The 17506-nt window shown below is 44.4% G+C and overlaps 1 protein-coding gene across 2 annotated transcripts in view; it reads right to left on the reverse strand.

Moving 5' to 3' along the window:
- Positions 1–17506, reverse strand: part of EIF2B3 (eukaryotic translation initiation factor 2B subunit gamma) — a 114421-nt gene that overhangs the window by 22095 nt on the left and 74820 nt on the right. For both annotated transcript variants that reach the window (XM_037742861.1, XM_017540804.1), the window contains exons 4-7: positions 9801–9928; positions 8303–8493; positions 5373–5450; positions 4666–4814 (exon numbers count right to left, since the gene is read on the reverse strand). In XM_037742861.1, the coding sequence (XP_037598789.1) occupies positions 4666–4814; positions 5373–5450; positions 8303–8493; positions 9801–9928 (546 nt within the window). The remainder of the gene's footprint in view (positions 1–4665; positions 4815–5372; positions 5451–8302; positions 8494–9800; positions 9929–17506) is intronic.

Genomic DNA, 17506 nt, shown 5'->3' on the forward strand with positions numbered 1-17506 from the left:
TTTTTTGAGACAGAGTCTAGCTCTGTCACCCAGTCTGGAGTGCAGTGGTATGATCTCGGCTCATTGCAACCTCTGCCTCCCAGGTTCATGTGGTTTTCCTGCATCAGCCTCCTGAGTAGCCGGGTTTATAGGTGTGTGCCACTACACACAGCTAATTTTTGTATTTTTAGTAGAGATGGCGTTTCATCATGTTGGCCAGGGTGGTCTCGAACTCCTGACCTCAGGTGACTGGCTCGCCTCAGCCTCCCAAAGTGCTGGGATTACAGGCATAAGCCACCATGCCTGGCTGGCTATGACAATTTAAGAAAGCTACATGGAAGAGTTGGAAAATGCACTGGATCTTGCAAGATGGATAGGATATTTACAGGAAAGAGCTCCAAAGAGAGACAATTCAGGCAGGGTGAATGTTAGAAATAAAGGGAAGTAGAAATGTAAGGAACCCAGTGGTCAGGGCAGTCAGTTGAGTGTAGCTCACTCAGGGTAATGATAAGAAGTAGTAATTTCTTATCTGGTGCTGAGGGCTACACTTCCTAACTGCAAAACACATGGAAAACCTAGGTGAGAACCTGGCTTTCTAGCCTGCCAGCATGTGAGGCAGCTACCCTAGACTGCTGCTTGGGTCATGCACCTTGGATTGGGGGAAATGCAGGAGAGGTTAATTGGGACCAGGGGACCAAAGATGCAGAAAACAGGGCTGACACTCAAGCCTTGACAATGAAGTGTTCACTACACTGCGGATTCCAGAGCATCAGCTGTCATATAAAATGCCAGAACATGAGAAAGATGGGCAGGAGCTTTCTCTGAATAGTCTCACCTACACCTTCTCCAAGGTGGTCCTATTAACATCCCTCAAGCCCTGAAGACCTTGGGCAGGTGTCCAGAAAGCCTGGGCAAGCTTTCAAGCCTCAGCAGCCCACCACTGCTGGCAGAGACAAGCACACAAAGAATATGAAAAACTCCCTTCTGAACAATTTTATGCTTTTACTTTGCTACTTAGCCAAGACAGAATAGCAGCAGGGTAATCAAGTCTCACTTAACTGCAATTTAATTACCTTTCCCAAGTTTGCCATAATGAAAACTAAGTGACCCCAAAATAATGGGAAAAAGTTCATATGGGATGTAGGATGTCTGATCTTATCAGCAGGAGCTAATTCGCAGGATTGGGTAATCTCTAATGGCCTTACTACTCACTAGTCTTATGTGGGCTGCCTATAGCTTTACCTCAACTTTTTTATTTAAAAAAGAAGTAGCCAGCCTAGGCAACATAGTGAGACTCTGTCTCTAAACAAACAAACAAACAAACAAACAAACAAACAAACAAACAAAAACTAGCCGTGTAGTGGCACATGCTTGTAGTCCCAGCTACTAGGGAAGCTGAGGTGGGAAGACCACTTGAACCCAGGAGGCCGAGGCTGCAGTGAGCCATGATTGCACCACTGCACTCTAGCCTGGGTGACAGAATAAGAACTTGTCTCCTCCAAAACAGCAAATGACCATGAGATATGCCAGGCCTTTTCTCTGAACTTTTCTCGCATAGGAAGCTGTAGTGTCTTAGGGAGCCATGGTTTCCTCACCAAGTCTTTTCATGTCAATTAGGACACAAACACTGACACTGACATTTTTTTTTTTTTTTTAAGAGACAGGGTTTTGCATGTTACCCAGACTGTCTTGAACTCCTGAGCTCAGGCAATCTGCCCGCCTCAGCCTCCCAAAATCTTGGGATTACAGGTTACAGGTGTGACCCACTGTGCCCAGCCCTAACATTGGACTTTAATGTGGTGTTAGAGAGCTGCTCCTTTGTCTGCCCACCCACAGAAGGCAGGAAAAGGTTGATAATTAAAGCATACGGGAAAGTTATGCCATTGTCTTCCTTGGAATGTCTAAGAAAATGGAAGCTACAAAGCCTCATGAGTTACTTGGAACCAGGTGATCAAATGGATGAAGGCAAGTGCAGTTCTGGTTTAAGAGAATGGTGATGCTTGCCAGTTTTATCCAAGAGTCTGGAAGAGGACATGGCATAGCAGGGGTGCAATGAGAAAAAAGTCTGTAATGCTACAATTTATTCATCCATAAAAATTTAGGAGTTCAGCTGGATGACTTCTTTTTTTTTTGAGATGGAGTCTTGCTCTGTCACCAGGCTGGAGTGCAGTGGTGCAATCTTGGCTCACTGCAACCTCTGCCCCCTGGGTTCAAGCAATTCTTCCGCCTCAGTCTCAGGGACCATAGGCACGTACCACCATGCCCGGCTAATTTTTTTGTATTTTTAGTAGAGATGGGGTTTCACCATGTTGGCCAGGATGGTCTTGATCTCTTGACCTCATGATCCGCCTGCCTCGGCCTCTCAAAGCGCTGGATTACAGGTGTGAGCCACCGTGCCCGGCCAGCTGGATGACTTCTAAGGCCTCATCCCACAATAGCATTCTAGACTCAGTGTTGGAGCCAGACCATGAGAAATCATGAAGTTCCAATGTCTTCTAAAGGTAACGGGGAACTTTCAAAAGGTCTTTAACAGAACAAAGATCTGATCAGAGATATTCTTCAGAAAGACAATGTTGGCAACATGCCATCTTTGTCAAATGAGATAAAGTAGTAATATAATAACAATAACAATAATAAATAAAAATAGCAACTAACTGCTAAATGCTTTATATGGCTGGGTGCAGTGGCTCATGCCTGTAATCCCAGCACTTTGGGAGGCCGAGGTGGGCAGATCACTTGAGGTCAGAAGTTTGAGACCAGTCTGGCTAACATGGTGAAACCCTGTCTCTACTAAAAGCAAAAATTAGCTGGGTGTGGGGATGTGTGCCTGTAATCCCGGCTACTAAGGAGGCCGAGGCAGAAGAACTGCTTAAACCCGGAAGGTGGAGGTGGCAGTGAGCCAAGATCACACCATTGCACTAGCCTGGGTGACAGAGTGAGACTCTGTCTTAAAAAAAAAGCTTTATATTTACTAACTAATTAATACTCCCAATAAACCTACAAGGTAGTTAAGTTTTACCATATTTTATAATGAGAAATCAGGCACAAAGAGGTAAGGACTTTTTTTTTTTTTTTTTAGATAGAGTCTTACTCTGTCACTCAGGCTGGAGTGCAGTGGCACGATCTCAGGTCACTGCAACCTCCACCTTCTGAGTTCAAGCAATTTTTCTGCCTCCTGAGTAGCTGGGACTACAGGTGTGCACCACCATGCCCAGCTAATTTGGCCAATTCTTTAAGAGGGTAATAAGTGACAGACCTAGGATTCAGTTAGGCAGTCTGACTCCAGAGCTCATGTTCTAAGAACAATGGGGGAAGGGTAAATGTAGAAGACAAAGAATGATGAAGACAGGAAAAATAAGTTAGAGAACACCAAAATGGTCAGGTGTAGTGGCTCATGCCTGTAATCTCAGCACTGTGGGAGGCTGAGGTGGGTGGAGAGGACTGCTTAAGCTCAGAAATTCAAGCCTGGGTAACATAGGCCTCAATCTGGCTTCTCAAAGATAAGTCTCAGTGCTCCCAAAGAACCCGGTCTCTACTAAAAAACAGTGGCACATGCCTGTAGTCCCAGCTACTCAGGAGGCTGAGATGAGTGGATCACCTGAGTCCAGGGGGTGGAGGCTGCAGGGAGCCATGATCGTACCACTGCACTCCAGCCTGGGGGACAAAGAGAGACCCCATCTCAAAGGAGAGAGATAGATAGAGAGAGAGAGACTATCACAAGAATGACGTGGGAAAGAGACAAAGACTTTATATCTCTGGGTCTGACCTCTCCTCTTAAGCTCTAACCACAAACTGAACACCAGACATCTCCACAAACCTCATGTCCTACAGGCACTTCCAACCTCTTGTGATCTACACAGACCTTGTCTCACACAAATCTGCCCCTCCTTCCTCATCTCAGTGAGTGTATCACCATCCACTTTTTCCCTAACTGGACACCTGGGCTTCACTTGTCAACTGTCCTCTCCCTTACCTCATATGTCCCCTCCTTGTTCATTCCTTGTCAGTCTCCTTAGATTCTTTTTCTTATGTCTAAAATTGCTTGTGGTTGGTTGTTCCCATTTCCCAAGGTTTTGTTTTAGTTTCTTTTTTTTTCATATCACACACTCTCCCTGCCTGGGTGATTTCATCTACTCTACTCCCAAGGCTTCAGTTATCACTTTTTTTTTTTTTTTTACAGAGTCTTGCTCTGTTACCCAGGCTGGAGTGCAGTGGTGTAATCTTGGCTTACTGCAACCTCCACCTCCAAGGTTCAAGCAAACCTCCTGCCTCAGCCTCCAGAGTAGCTGGGATTACAGGTGCGTGCCACCTGGCTAATTTTTGTATTTTTGGTAGAGATGGGGTTTGGCCTTGTTGGCCAGGCTGGTCTCAAACTCCTGGGCTTATCCGCCCACCTCAGCCTCCCAAAGTGCTGGAATTACAGGCATGAACCATCACACTCAGCCTCCAGTTATCACTTCTGTGCCCACCACTTCCAAACTTGTACCTCAAGCACAAGCTTCTTTCCTAAGTTCCAGCCCTGTAGATCAAGGCCTCCTGTACATCACCATGCATTCAACTTGTCCCAGATGGAACTCATAATCTCCCCACCTCCCACTCTGCCAATCTTGCTCTTCCTCTACTAAAAATGCTTTGAAGGCATTTTTCCATTATCTTTGCCTCAAGTGGATACATGGGGAAACATACCCTTCCTCCACAGTGACTGAGTTCATGAGAAGGCAATTGGTAATCGTCACTCTATCTTTTATGAGACAGGATGAACCGATGATTGAGCGCTTAATGGATGACTTCTCTCCAATCTGTGTATCTGGCCCGATGAGGCTGTCAACTCCAACCTGTAAAAGGCAAAATATAAAACCCTGTCCATCCATCTCAACCAACTGCAAACCACCCTCCAGATCCCTCAAGGTGGGATCTAATGGGATCTTTCCTATAAACATACATAAGCAAGAGGGATCATCATCAGTATTTCTCAGGGCCACAAGGTCACATAACACCTCTGAGATCACCTCAAACCTAATTGAAGCATGGGCCTTCCTCCCTTGCCAAGAAAACAAAACAAAACAAACAACAGACACATATACACATTCATGCACTTCTGTATACAGATGTGCTCTCTTAAAGAGAGTGCTCAAATCTGAGTTAGAAGGGGAACAGATGGAGAGCTCCTGTGTCTGAGTCTCCTGTGTCTGACCTTGTAATGGACACTTCCTTACAAGGTCAATACTTGCCCAGGCAGTCTTGTTGAGTGAGATTTTATTGTCAAAACCCGCTGTGATTTCCCCGGGGCTAATAAGGTTCAGGACTTGAAGGCTGCAATCTGGCTTCTCAAGGAAAAGTATCAATGCTCCCAAAGAACATCCCATGCCTGCCCTGCCCACACTAGCACTTACCAGGTGTTTGCTGACAATCTGGGCTGACGAGTGGACTGGTGGTTCTTCTGGACAGAGAGCAGACAGCAATTTGGGCACCTTGAGGATAGAGATTTGTTTACTAAAGATCTGAATACATCTAGGTAGAACCCAATGTCTAATCAGAGATACGGGGAGTTCTTAGCCAGAGCTGCCTGTCTGAGTGAGGGAGAGCAGGAGGCTGCTTCATTCCCCCTAGGACCAGGATTATTTATGCAGCAGCTTCCAGAAGCTTCTCTTGAGGATAGAGATTTGTTCACTAAAGATCTGAAAACACCTTAGGTAGAACCCAATGTCTAATCAGAGATATGGGGAGTTCTCAGCCATAGCTTCCTGTCTGAGTGAGGGAGAGCAGGAGGCTGCTTCATTTCCCCTAGGACCAGGATTATTTATGCAGCAGCTTCTAGATTGCCTTATTCTCAGTCTCTTCGCTGTGAATGCTCTTCCTTGAAAGTAATGCCATGTCCCTTGGCTGGGAGGCAGTGAGACAAGTCTTTGAGATACCCACATAGCACTTCTTGGGAAAGGAGGACTTACAGGGCAAGGAATACCCTGAATCTTGATCATAGGCATCCTGGGTTCCTGGTCACCTCTTGGACCACTGTGACCATGCATGAGGTGACGATGTGATCAATTTTGGACAAATTCCAAAACAAGGACAGATCCTGAGAAGGCATCCAGCCACCAACCAAAAGAAAACATGAAGGGGAAGTTCACACTGTTCCCTCTCCAGTGTGAGAAACCTGAAAAGGCTAGAGGTATGGGGAGCTTTGGGTACCAGTCCATTAGGAAGGCACAGGTAGTGTGCCTGTCTGTGATTCTCCAGCACAGGCAGAATACTGGTTAGAGGACTATGTGTGGCAGCCACACTAGCTGATGGAGGCCTTGTCAGCACGGCTACACCGGAATGTGAAGGCTAATCCCCAGCCACCAGCCCTGTGATCTTTTCTTCCACGCTCCACCCAAGGCCTTTTGGGCCTGTCTGCTGCATAGCCCCTGCTGGCACTTCAGAGGATACTCTTCCCAGCATGCTCATGAGAGCAGATCCCCTTTTTCATAATGTGGACATAGCAGCGCACCTGTGATCTGGACAAGTCTTCCCACTCAGGTCATCCATGAACACCTTTCCAGACCAGTCTGAAAGACTCTAGTCACAGGTAAATGTGAGACTAGCTATGATTTCTCATAAGCTCTCTGGCTTGGGATTCCCTTGGATCTGTAGCCAATCCAGGTTGAGGCCCGCCTGAGGTATCACTGGGTGTGGGTCCTACAGATTCCTGAGCCAGGTTTTCTTCAGAGACTCAATTCTGATTTTCTTTTTCGAAACAGAGTCTCACTCTGTTGCCCAGGCTGGAGTGCAGTGGTACAATCTGGGCTCACTGCAACCTCTGCCTCCCAGGTTCAAGCGATTCTCCTGCCTCAGCCACCCAAGAAGCTGGGATTACAGTTATGTGCCACCATGCTCTGCTAATTTTTGTATTTTTTTTCTTTTTTTTTTTTGTCAGCAAGGGGCTTTATAATTTTTGTATTTTTAGCAGAGATGGGGTTTTGCCATGTTGGCCAGGCTGGTCCCAAACTCCTGACCTCAGGTGATCCACCTGCCTTGGCCTCCCAAAGTGCTGCGATTACAGGTGTGTGCCACCGCACCCGCCCTCAATTCCAATTTTCAACAATTTCTTTTGTATTACTATGCACCCCACTGCCACCCTGGTCTGTATCAGCAATTACATTTTCATAGGATTCTACCAGAAGCAATGTCAATAACTAAAGTTTTCATTATCTTACCTCTGTTATCCTTGAATGCCAACCCAATGTAGTTCCCTCTATTATTTATCTTTTCCTATTGTCTTAAAAAATTTTTTTTTGAGACGGAGTCTTACTCTCTTGCTTAGGCTTAGTCTGGAGTGTGGTGGTGTGATCTCAGCTCACTGCAACCTCTGTATTCTGGGCTCAGGTGATCCTCCCACCTCAGCCTTCCAGGTAGTTGGGACTACAGCCATACGCCACCATACTTGGCTAATTTTTGTAGTGTTTTTTGTAGAGACAGGATTTCGCCATGTTGTCCAGGCTGGTCTCGAACTCCTGGGCTCAAGAGATCCACCGGCCTCGACCTCCCAAAGTGCTGGGATTACACGTATAAGCCACTGTGCCCGGACTCTTTTCTTATTCTCATCTAAACTCTCTACCGCTCTGCATTTCCTTTTCCTGTCTCATTATCCCTCCCTCCCAAAACCTTCCTCCTGGGCTCACTATACAATACAGAGTTCCTCTACACCTTTAGCCTCTTTACTGTCCCCCTCTCCACCTAATGCCTTCATTAAGGCCTGGCTTATCTTTGAGGACACTGCTTCTCACAATGGAAACTATTTGTTCTCCATCGCTCACAAACTTCAAGGTTAAAAGAAGGGGCTAGCAAGGGACTCCTCATTAATGCTGTTTGCAGCTAATTCTCTCTCATAGACATTTCCTTCCTGAGGCTTTGCCATCTGGCCACTGTATACTCTGCTCTTTCACCTTTTCAGGGAAGCCTCCTATGTATGCCTCTGTTTACTTCATGAGAGTAATGATTAGAGTATTTACCTGCTTGTTTTGAAGTAACTACTGGAGATATCCCCATGCTGCACAGAACAGGAGAAGCTGCCGACCCAGAGGCCAGAAGTTAGCCTTCCTGAAGATCTTAGCCTTTCCCTGGAGCCACAGAGGCCCTGACTATGGACCAGGCCCCCAGCTTCCCAACTGGCTGCACCTGAGTACCCTAGCAGTCTCCCTTGACATGCCAGGTCTTGCTCAACCTGGGGAATGACAAGGAATCTTAACAAGTTACTGTGTACCTAATGAAGAAACAGACACATGGCTCAGCCTATTTCTAGGACAGGAGCCCCATGATTTTCTTTCTAAACTCATACTCTCACCTGTCTGTTTGCTTCCATGTAGAGTCCCAGTGTGCTCACTCGAGAGCAGAGCCCCTCTTTCATGATGTGGACATAGCAGCGCACCTGCGATCTGGACAAGTCTTCCCACCTGTCTCCTCGACAAGCATTCCAGCAGGCATCATAGGGAGCCAGGTTCAGTGTATTGGCTTCTTTTATAAAACTGTAAATATCTTCAGAACAAACATCCAGACCAAGGAAATAAATGAGAACGAGATAACAGAATAGATATATACTCAGTCAAGTTTTTTTTTTTTTTTTTTTTAAGAGACAAGGTCTTGCTATGTTGTCCAGGTTAGTCTTAAACTCTCAGACTCAAGCGATCCTCCCACCTCAGCCTCCCGAGCAACTAGGACTACAGGTGTGCACCACCATGCCTGGCTCTGAGTTAAGTTTTGAAAGATGTTACAGCTCACAATCTCCCCATGGAATTCACCCATAACATGAACCCTGAGGAAATCCCACTAAGATCTGTAAGAGAAAGTCAAACTAAAAGAGGCAATGTACTTCCCTGAAACATCATATGAAATAAAAATGCTTAAAAAGAGGTCCTAAAAGCATGTTTGACCAGTAATCAAGACCTCTAGGGAAAATAAAACAGATGGCCCTTGTAAATCATGAAATAACACAAGCAAGTGTCCAGGCTTTAGTGACAGCTGGATTGACTTTGTGCTACTAGTCTCTATTACCATACCTGGTAGCTGTGCTATGACAGAAAGAGCACAGAACTTGGAGCCTGGAGTACCAGGGCTCTAGTTTTTCAGCTCTCCCAATGACCCTTTGAGATCTTTCACTTTCTGATAAAAAAAAAAAAAATGGGGCTCAGAGGACTGAGTTACCTGCCTATCACAATGCTAGTAAGAGGCAGAGTCAGATTTCAAATCCAGAAGTGTCTGATGCCCAGTTCTATATCAGACAGTTCTAATCATCACGCTGCACTGTCAGTTTATTCATCTGACAAAAACTTTTTCAGAACATCTACTAGGAGCCCACGCCTGGGCCAGGGATTAGGGATATGACAGCAAACAAGACAGATCTCATCTTCAGATCCTGGAATGGAGACAGCTGGTTGGCCTGTGGCTGGACTGCAATTATACATTCTTTTACCTTCCTTCCCTTGATAAAAGAGGCTGAGTTTAATTAGGAACAGGGCTGCCCAGAGCCTAGAGAACAGGGGAATAAGTAGCAGGTGGAGTTTAAAGGCAAAATGGTCTAGTGAGGAACACAGCTAAACCAGAGCTATGAATCAGAGAATGGGGCTGGAGGCATGATTAGCCTGTCACTGAGAGCACAGTGACAGGATCTGCCTGAGCAAGCTTACGCAGGGCTCAGGGAGTTGGCACACCTGTCTTGCCTTGTAAACTAGACAACAGTCTGCTGCCTTGAGACAGGCATCTTGGGCTGGGCTAAGCTGCCCAACCACTCTTTCCAAAGGTGCTGCTACCCTTGCACCTCTTCCAGAACCAACCCAAGCACTGACCTAAGGACTTCAGCTCCTTTTTCTTTAGATCCTCCTCTTTTTCTTCTTGTCCCTGTTGTGAGGAAGCTGAGGAAAACTGTTTTCTCACTAGATACGGAATCAGTTCACTCCGGATTGACGTGATTGACCTAGGAAGAAAGAATGGCCAAATATGAGAAATCTGTCTGGAACCTACCGGGATCAAAAGCTCTGTGCATACAAGGAAAAGCCAAATCCTTTCCCGTCATAGCACCTTGAGACTGTCAGAAATCAAATGTGGCATGGACTTGGCAGTTTGGAGAAGCAGAGTGCTTCCTGGTGGGTACTGAGACAGGACGTTGGGTCTGAGTGACCTGGAATCTGTACCAGGAAGAAGGGACTCAATCTTTAGTACACTGTATATTTTTTTATTCATGTTTTTATTTATACTTAGCAATGGAAAGCAGAGAGGTGAGAGACTAGCACATGTTTTTCAGTGTTCTCTCACACTGTGACCTTATTAGAATTTTATATCACGAATTAATTTATATATCATTTACTACATATATGCCAGTTGCTGTGGTAGGCCTTGGAAATATATTGTTTCTGACCGTAAGGAATTCATGATCCAATGGACAGTAGCCTGTAAGAGTTTAAGAGGAAATGTAGAAGGAGGTGAAGCTAATCAGGTAGGCAAGGGGGCCAGATCATGAAAGCTTTTTTTTTTTTTCAATAAAAATTTTTAATTTCTTTTTTTTACAAAGACAGGGTTTCACCATGTTGGTTAGGCTGGTCTTGAACTCCCAACCTCAGGTGATCCATCCGCCTTGACCTCCAAAGTGCTTGGATTACAGGCGTGAGCCACCATGCCCCACCATGAAAGCTTTTTGTGGTGAAACAGGAGTAACAGTGAGAAAATTTGCAATAACAGTGAGAAAATTATGACAGTGAAAGAGATCTGACCTAATCAACTCCATCTTGCTGTAACCTTCAAACTGCCCTTGGTCATTCTCGGGTATAGGCTGAGCTAACTTTGGGAGAAATTTTTTCTTTTTTTCTGAGACAGGGTCTCACTCTGTTGTCTAGGCTGGAGTGCAGTGGTGTGATCTTGGCTTACTGCAACCTGTGCCTCCCAGGTTCAAGCAATTCTTCCACCTCAGCCTCCCGAGTAGCTGTGAAACTGGGATTACAGGTAGAAGAGCCACCATGCCCGGCTAATTTTTTTTTTTTTTTTTGAGACAGAGTCTTACTCTATCGTCCAGGCTCGCGTGCAGTGGCATGATCTAAGCCCACTGCAACCTCTGCCTCCTGGGTTCAACCTCTGCCTCTTGTGCTCCAGCCTCCCAAGTAGCTGGGACTATAGGCGCATGCTACCAGGACTAGGTATTTTTTTTGGTCGAGGTGGGGTTTTGCCATGTTGACCAGGCTGGTCTCAAACTCCTGGTTTCAAGTGATCTGCCTGCTTCAGCCTTCTGAAGCACTGGGATCACAGACATGAGCCACTGTGCCCAGCTTTTTTGTTTTGTTTTTGAGACAGAGTTTTGCTCTTGTTGCCCAGGTTGGAGTGTAACAGTGTGATCTTGGCTCACTGCAACCTCTGCCTCCCAGGTTCAAGCGATTCTCCTACCTCAACCTCCCAAGTAGCTGGGATTACAGGCATGTGCCACCACATCGGCTATTTTTTTGTATTTTTAGTAGAGATGGGGTTTCTTTATGTTGGTCAGGCTGGTCTTGAACTCCTGACCTCAGGTGATCTGCCCATCTTGGCCTCCCAAAGTGCTGAGATTACAGGCATGAGCCACCATGCCCAGCTGTTTTTTTTTTTTTTTTTCCCCAGTGGAGTTTCACTCTGTCGCCCATGCTGGAGTGCAGTGGCACAATCTCGACTCACTGCAACCTTTGCCTCCTGGGTTCAGGCAATTCTCCTGCCTCAGCTTCCCGAGTAGCTGGGATTACAGGCATGTGCCACCATGCCCGGCTAATTTTTGTATTTTTAGTAGAGACAGAGTTTCACCATATTGGCCAGGATGGTCTTGAATTCCTCACCTTAGGTGATTTGCCCACCTTGGCCTCCCAAAATGCTGGGATTACAGGTTGGGCCACTGTGCCCGGCCCCGGCTTTTTTTTTTTTTTTATTGAGACAGAGTCTTGCTCTGTCACCCAGGCTGGAGTATGGTGGTGTGATCTTGGCCTACTGCAACCTCCACCTCCCAGTTCACGCGATTCTCCTGCCTCAGGCACCTGCCGCCATGCCTGGCTAATTTTTGTATTTTTAGTAGAGATGGTGTCTTGCCATTTCAAACTCCTGACCTCAGGTATCTGCCCACTGTGGCCTCCCAAAGTGCTAGAATTACAGATGTGAGCTACCCTGCGTGGCCGGAAATTTATTACGGTTTATAGTTTAAATGATAATAGTTCTTCTCAAAATGAAAACACCTTCATAAAACTAATTAAAAAGGTACAAGTTTAGGATTACAAGAGGGGCCTGAGTTCTCATATTACCAGTCATTGTTCCAGAGGTCACAAGATTTGCAACTTCCCTAGTTGTTCCTGTAAATAACATCACTACTGTAGAACCTAAGATTGGTTTTTTAAGATGTCTTTTCTGAGTTTTGCATTTCTGATGACTGGATGATTCCACTGGGACCAGTGACTCCTCTGTGGCCCCCACCCAGAACTGGACTCAGCAGAGGACTGTTTTCCACACCGTTATGATTGCATCCCCAACCAATCAGCAGCACCTATTCCCTAGACCTTTGCCCACCAAACTATCCTTGAAAAACCCTAGCCTCAGAATTTTTGGGGAGGCTGATTTGAGTAATAATAAAATTCTGGTTTCCCATTTAGCTGCCTCTATGTATATTAAGCTCCTTATTGCAATTCTCCCATCTTGATAAATTGTCTATCTCAGCAGCAGGTAATATTAACCCACTGAGGAGTTACAGTGGCAGTCTAGAAAGTCTGGACTGAGAAGCCAGTGGTAATTTTTTCTTTTTAGATGGGGTCTTGCTTTGCTGCCCAGGCAGGAGTATAGCGGTGCAATCACAACTAACTGCAGTCTTGACTACCTGGGCTCATGTGATCCTTCTGCCTTGGCTTCCCAAGTAGCTGGGACCACAGGTACATGCCACCATGCCCAGCTAATTTTTTTATTATTTGTAGAGACAAAGTCTTACTATTTTGCCCAGGCTGGTCTTGAACTCCTGGACTCAAGCAGTCCTCCTACCTCAGCCTTCCAAATTGCTGGGATTACAGGTGTAAGCCACCACAAGTCGCCAACAGCGATAGTTTTTAAGCAAGAAAGTGACACGATCGTTTTATCTGTTAGTAAGGTAATTCTGGTAGCAGTGTGGAAGAAAGCCTGGAATAAGGAAACTGAAGGGAGGGAGACCAGTTACAATATTCTAAGAGATGAGATAATCAGGCCTGAGAGAGGAGTTAAAGTATTGGCAGCTCAATAAACCTGAATTGCTGCATACTTCCCACTACCTCTCCCAGCCCCCATTTAAAGAAACTCTGCATGCTAACACAGGACCACACAGATGGAGTGTAGGTAGGAAAGCAAGATAGAGGCAGAGACTGAGGAGGGTAAGGAAAATTATGAACCCCGGAGCTATACAGTTCATGGTTTTTGTAATTTTTAAAGGATCAAGTCAAACATCTTTGAAAAATTCTGTGTTAAGCTGTGAGCTCTTGTATTGAATTTCAATGTGATTTTTCTCCTGATCCTTTGATGGAGATTGAAAAATTTCCATGTGAATACAAAGAATGAAACAACACTTACTCTTAGCTCTTTTTCACCCCTTCTAATGCTTCAAACGAGTGTGGGCAGCAAATGTTTCTCCTCCACTGAAAAACAAGTCAGTTCCCTTTGAAGAAGTGACAAAGTATGGACAGCTGGAGGATTTCAGGGCAATGATATTTATATTATGGACCAAACAGAACTGTCACTGCAAGAGGCAAGCAGACAAGCCTTGGCACATAGCCCCATCAGGCAGAGCCATTCAAGAGGATCAGTGATTTGAAGAGGGGCTATGAAACAACTCTGCCAGGTCCCACCCACCTCTGCTGGAGCTAAGCATTAGGTCAATCCCCATAATGCAGTTGGCTTAGAAGAATAATGAAGGAAACAATTATTATTCCCCCTTCCTAGTTAAAGTGGAGGCAGCTCAGAGCTGTGCCAAGAAGTGATACAAAGCTACAGTGAACCATTGTGAACATCCTGGGCCTAAAGGTGATGAGCTAGATGCAGTGCCCTTGTCAACCTTACTTTCTCCTTTCCCTCTTGTACACAGCCTTCCTAGAAACACCTGTCTTATCTCAAGAAATCATAAGCTCTTCTCAAGCAATCACAAAGAAGAACAACAGACTTTACTACTAACTGTAAACAAACAATCCCATCAAATTAAAAAGATAAAATAATTGCTACGAATAGGGCAAAGGATATTCTTAATAAAGAAACAGATACAAATGTTCAAGCAACATATAAAATATTTTTAAATAAATAAAAAATTAAAATAAGATGCTATTTCTCCTCCAACTAAGTTAACTGATTTAAAACAATTTTCTTTTTCTTTTCTTTTCTTTTTTTTTTTGGGACCACTCTGTTGCTCGGGCTGGAGTGCAGTGGTGCAATCTGGTTCACCACAACCTCCACCTCCTGGGTTCAAGTGACTCTCCTGCCTCAGCCTCCCGAGTAGCTGGGACTACAGGAATATGCCAACATGCCCGGCTAATTTTTGTATATTTAGTAGAGATGGGGTTTCACTATGTTGATCAGGCTGGTCTTGAACTCCTGACCTCATGATCTGCCTGCCTCGGCCTCCCAAAGTGCTGGGATTATGTGAGCCTGGCCTGAAACAATTTTCATTACTGATAAGAGTGCTTTGAGAACAGTTACTGTCACATAATGGGAGTCAGAGTATAAACTGATAAAATCTCTGAAAAATAATTGGCAATATTATAGCAAAAGACTTGAAGATATTCATATAATTTCACCCTGTAATTCCATTTCTGTAAATCTATCCTAAGGAAAATACATTACTCAGGAAATAGTTGCTTAATAGATGAAATAATCAGATTATAAATAAGAATCTTTGAAAAAAAGGTATTCCCCTAATGTTATTTATAAAAATGGAGAACAATAAAATATTCAACAATGAAAGATCAATATACCTCTATAACAGAATGTCATATAGGCAAAAGTGTGACTGTAAATAATTTTTTGATGAAAGAAGAAAATGCTTATAATACTCAATGAGAAAAGCAGATTATTATTATTATATTTTGTTTTTGAGACAGAGTCTTGCTCTGTTGCCCAGGCTGGAGTGCAATGGCACAGTTTTGGCTCACCGCAATCTCCACCTCCCGTATTCTAGCCATTCTCCTGCCTCAGCCTCCCGAATAGCTGGGATTATAGCCACGTGCCACCATGCCTGGCTAATTTTTTTGTATTTTTAGTACAGATGGGGTTTCACCATGTTGCCCAGGTTGGTCTCGAACTCCTGACCTCGTGATCCAGCCCACCTCGGTCTCCCAGAGCACTGGGATTACAGGCATGAGCCACTGCGCCCAGCCCCAATTATTTTTAAACTGTGATTTCAAGCATATATTCTCGCTATATATATGAAAATAAAACAATGGAAAGAAATACACTAAAATGTTCACAATAGTTATCTCACAGTAGTGGAATTATGAGTGTTAAAGCAAACTAAATATGGCCTGAGAAGGACTTTGTATTTCTTTATTTGAGTCCTTGTGGACAAACTGTATCCTAACTTAATAGGTAGTCAAGAATGAAAACCTAACTCAGGAGTATGTGCCTCTACAAATAGCTGAGACTTGGTCAATCCCAGCAGCCATACCTCAACCACTCATACACTGCTGAGTGTTCAAACTGTGTTCACATAAGGCAAATGCCAAGCTGTAACCAATCCAGTTGTTTCTGTACCCCACTTCTGATTTCTATATGTCACTTCCTTTTTTTGCCTATAAATTGTCAAATGCCTCTGACCATGAGGCATCCCTGGAGTCTTTCTGAATTTCTGCCTGGGACTCCTTGCAAAACACAGAGGAGGTGTCACAGACCCTGTTTTGGAAAAAAACTCCATTTTCCTAAAACCCCAGGAATGGGTGGTGGATAGATTCCTCTGAAAATTTAAGGCTAAATATACTTTTAACAATGGCTAATGGCAGTTATCAGGGAATACCTGGCTCTTTGCACATGTACATCAGAGAACCATGCTCTTGGGTACCTAGAAGTTGTGGAAATGTCTCCACTTCCCACTGAGAGATAAGACTCCTCCAGGATCTGGTATAAAAATAGGACCCTACATTTTGGGTGTCTGTTTTTGTCTTCTTGCTGTGCTTGCTTATTAGGCCCTAGAAACTTCATGTTTTCCTAGCCCTGTTTCTTGAAGGGCTCTACCTTGAGGCCAGCAATCCAAATAAGAAAATGGCAAATGAAAAATCTTACAACCACAGGATCTTCTTCTGTGTGTCTGTATAATTACATACATGTTATGTGTGTGATGTTTATGTAAAAGAACTCTAATTGGCATAAAGAAAAATAAAAAGTGTAATGCCTTTTAGTTCACGTAACTTTAGTAATCTTTGGGAAATAAAAAATGTTAAAGATTATTGGTAAAATAAAGATGTTTGGTCTAAATTAGGCAGGTCAGATATTAGGTTTGCTAAATGCCTTAAGGTCATAAACTGCTTTGACTTTGAAAATTCCTTCCAGAGCACATGTTTTTCCCCCCCAAGATATAAGTCCTGGGTCTGGGGGGTTGCAGTGACAAGAGATCTGCCTGTCTCGCAGCCACCTAAGACCATGATTCTGTCTATAAGTTGCCCTAATAAATCACCCAAAACTGACAAACTAGATTTGTCTGCCTTCTTCTTTGGTTTCTCAGCTCCTTTAGCATCTAGGGGCTGCTTTGTGATAAACAGCCCTTTCACAAAACAGCCTGACTTCTCCTTCTTCTACCCCTCAAATATAATCAATTACCAAGTATTGCTGATTCTATCCCCTAAATCTCTGTCAAAACTTTCAATTTCTCTTCATCTTTACTGCCACTACCTGGTTCATACTACTGTCATCATTTGCCTGGATTCCTATACCTGCTTTTAATTGGTCTCTGTCCCTCTAGTCTTATTCACAAAGTCTATCCTTCATACTGTAGATAGATAAAAAAGAGACTTTTTTTTTTTTGAGACAGAGTCTCATACTGTCACCCAGGCGGTAGTGCAGTGGTGCGATCTCGGCTCACTGTAATCTCTGCCCCCTGGGTTCAAGCAATTCTTCTGCCTCGGCCTCCTGAGTAGCCAGGACTACAGGTGTGTACCACCATGCCCAGCTAATTTTTCTGTATTTTTAGGAGAGACAGGGTTTCACCATGTTGGCCAGGATGGTCTCAATCTCCTGACCTTGTGATCCGCTCACCTCGGCCTCCCAAAGTGCTGGGATTACAGGTGTGAGCCACCTTGCCTAGCCCTCAGAATACTTCTAAAGTACAATCTGATCATGTCTCTTCTTCCTTCAATCCATCCTCTATTTTGTAGACACAGTTGTTTTTCTAAAGTACAAATCGGATCCCATCTCCTTATACTTACTTATTTATTCCTTTTTTTTTTTTTCTTTTTTCTCTGCTTGGATCAGGTCACTCCTTACACTTATTTAATGCTCAGGATAGTGATTACTTTTGTGTATGTGGTGGGGTAGGAAGATAGAATGAGGGGAGTTTCTG

This window comes from Cebus imitator, unplaced genomic scaffold (genome assembly GCF_001604975.1).
Source record: "Cebus imitator isolate Cc_AM_T3 unplaced genomic scaffold, Cebus_imitator-1.0 Scaffold129, whole genome shotgun sequence".
NCBI classification, from domain to species: Eukaryota; Metazoa; Chordata; class Mammalia; order Primates; family Cebidae; genus Cebus; species Cebus imitator.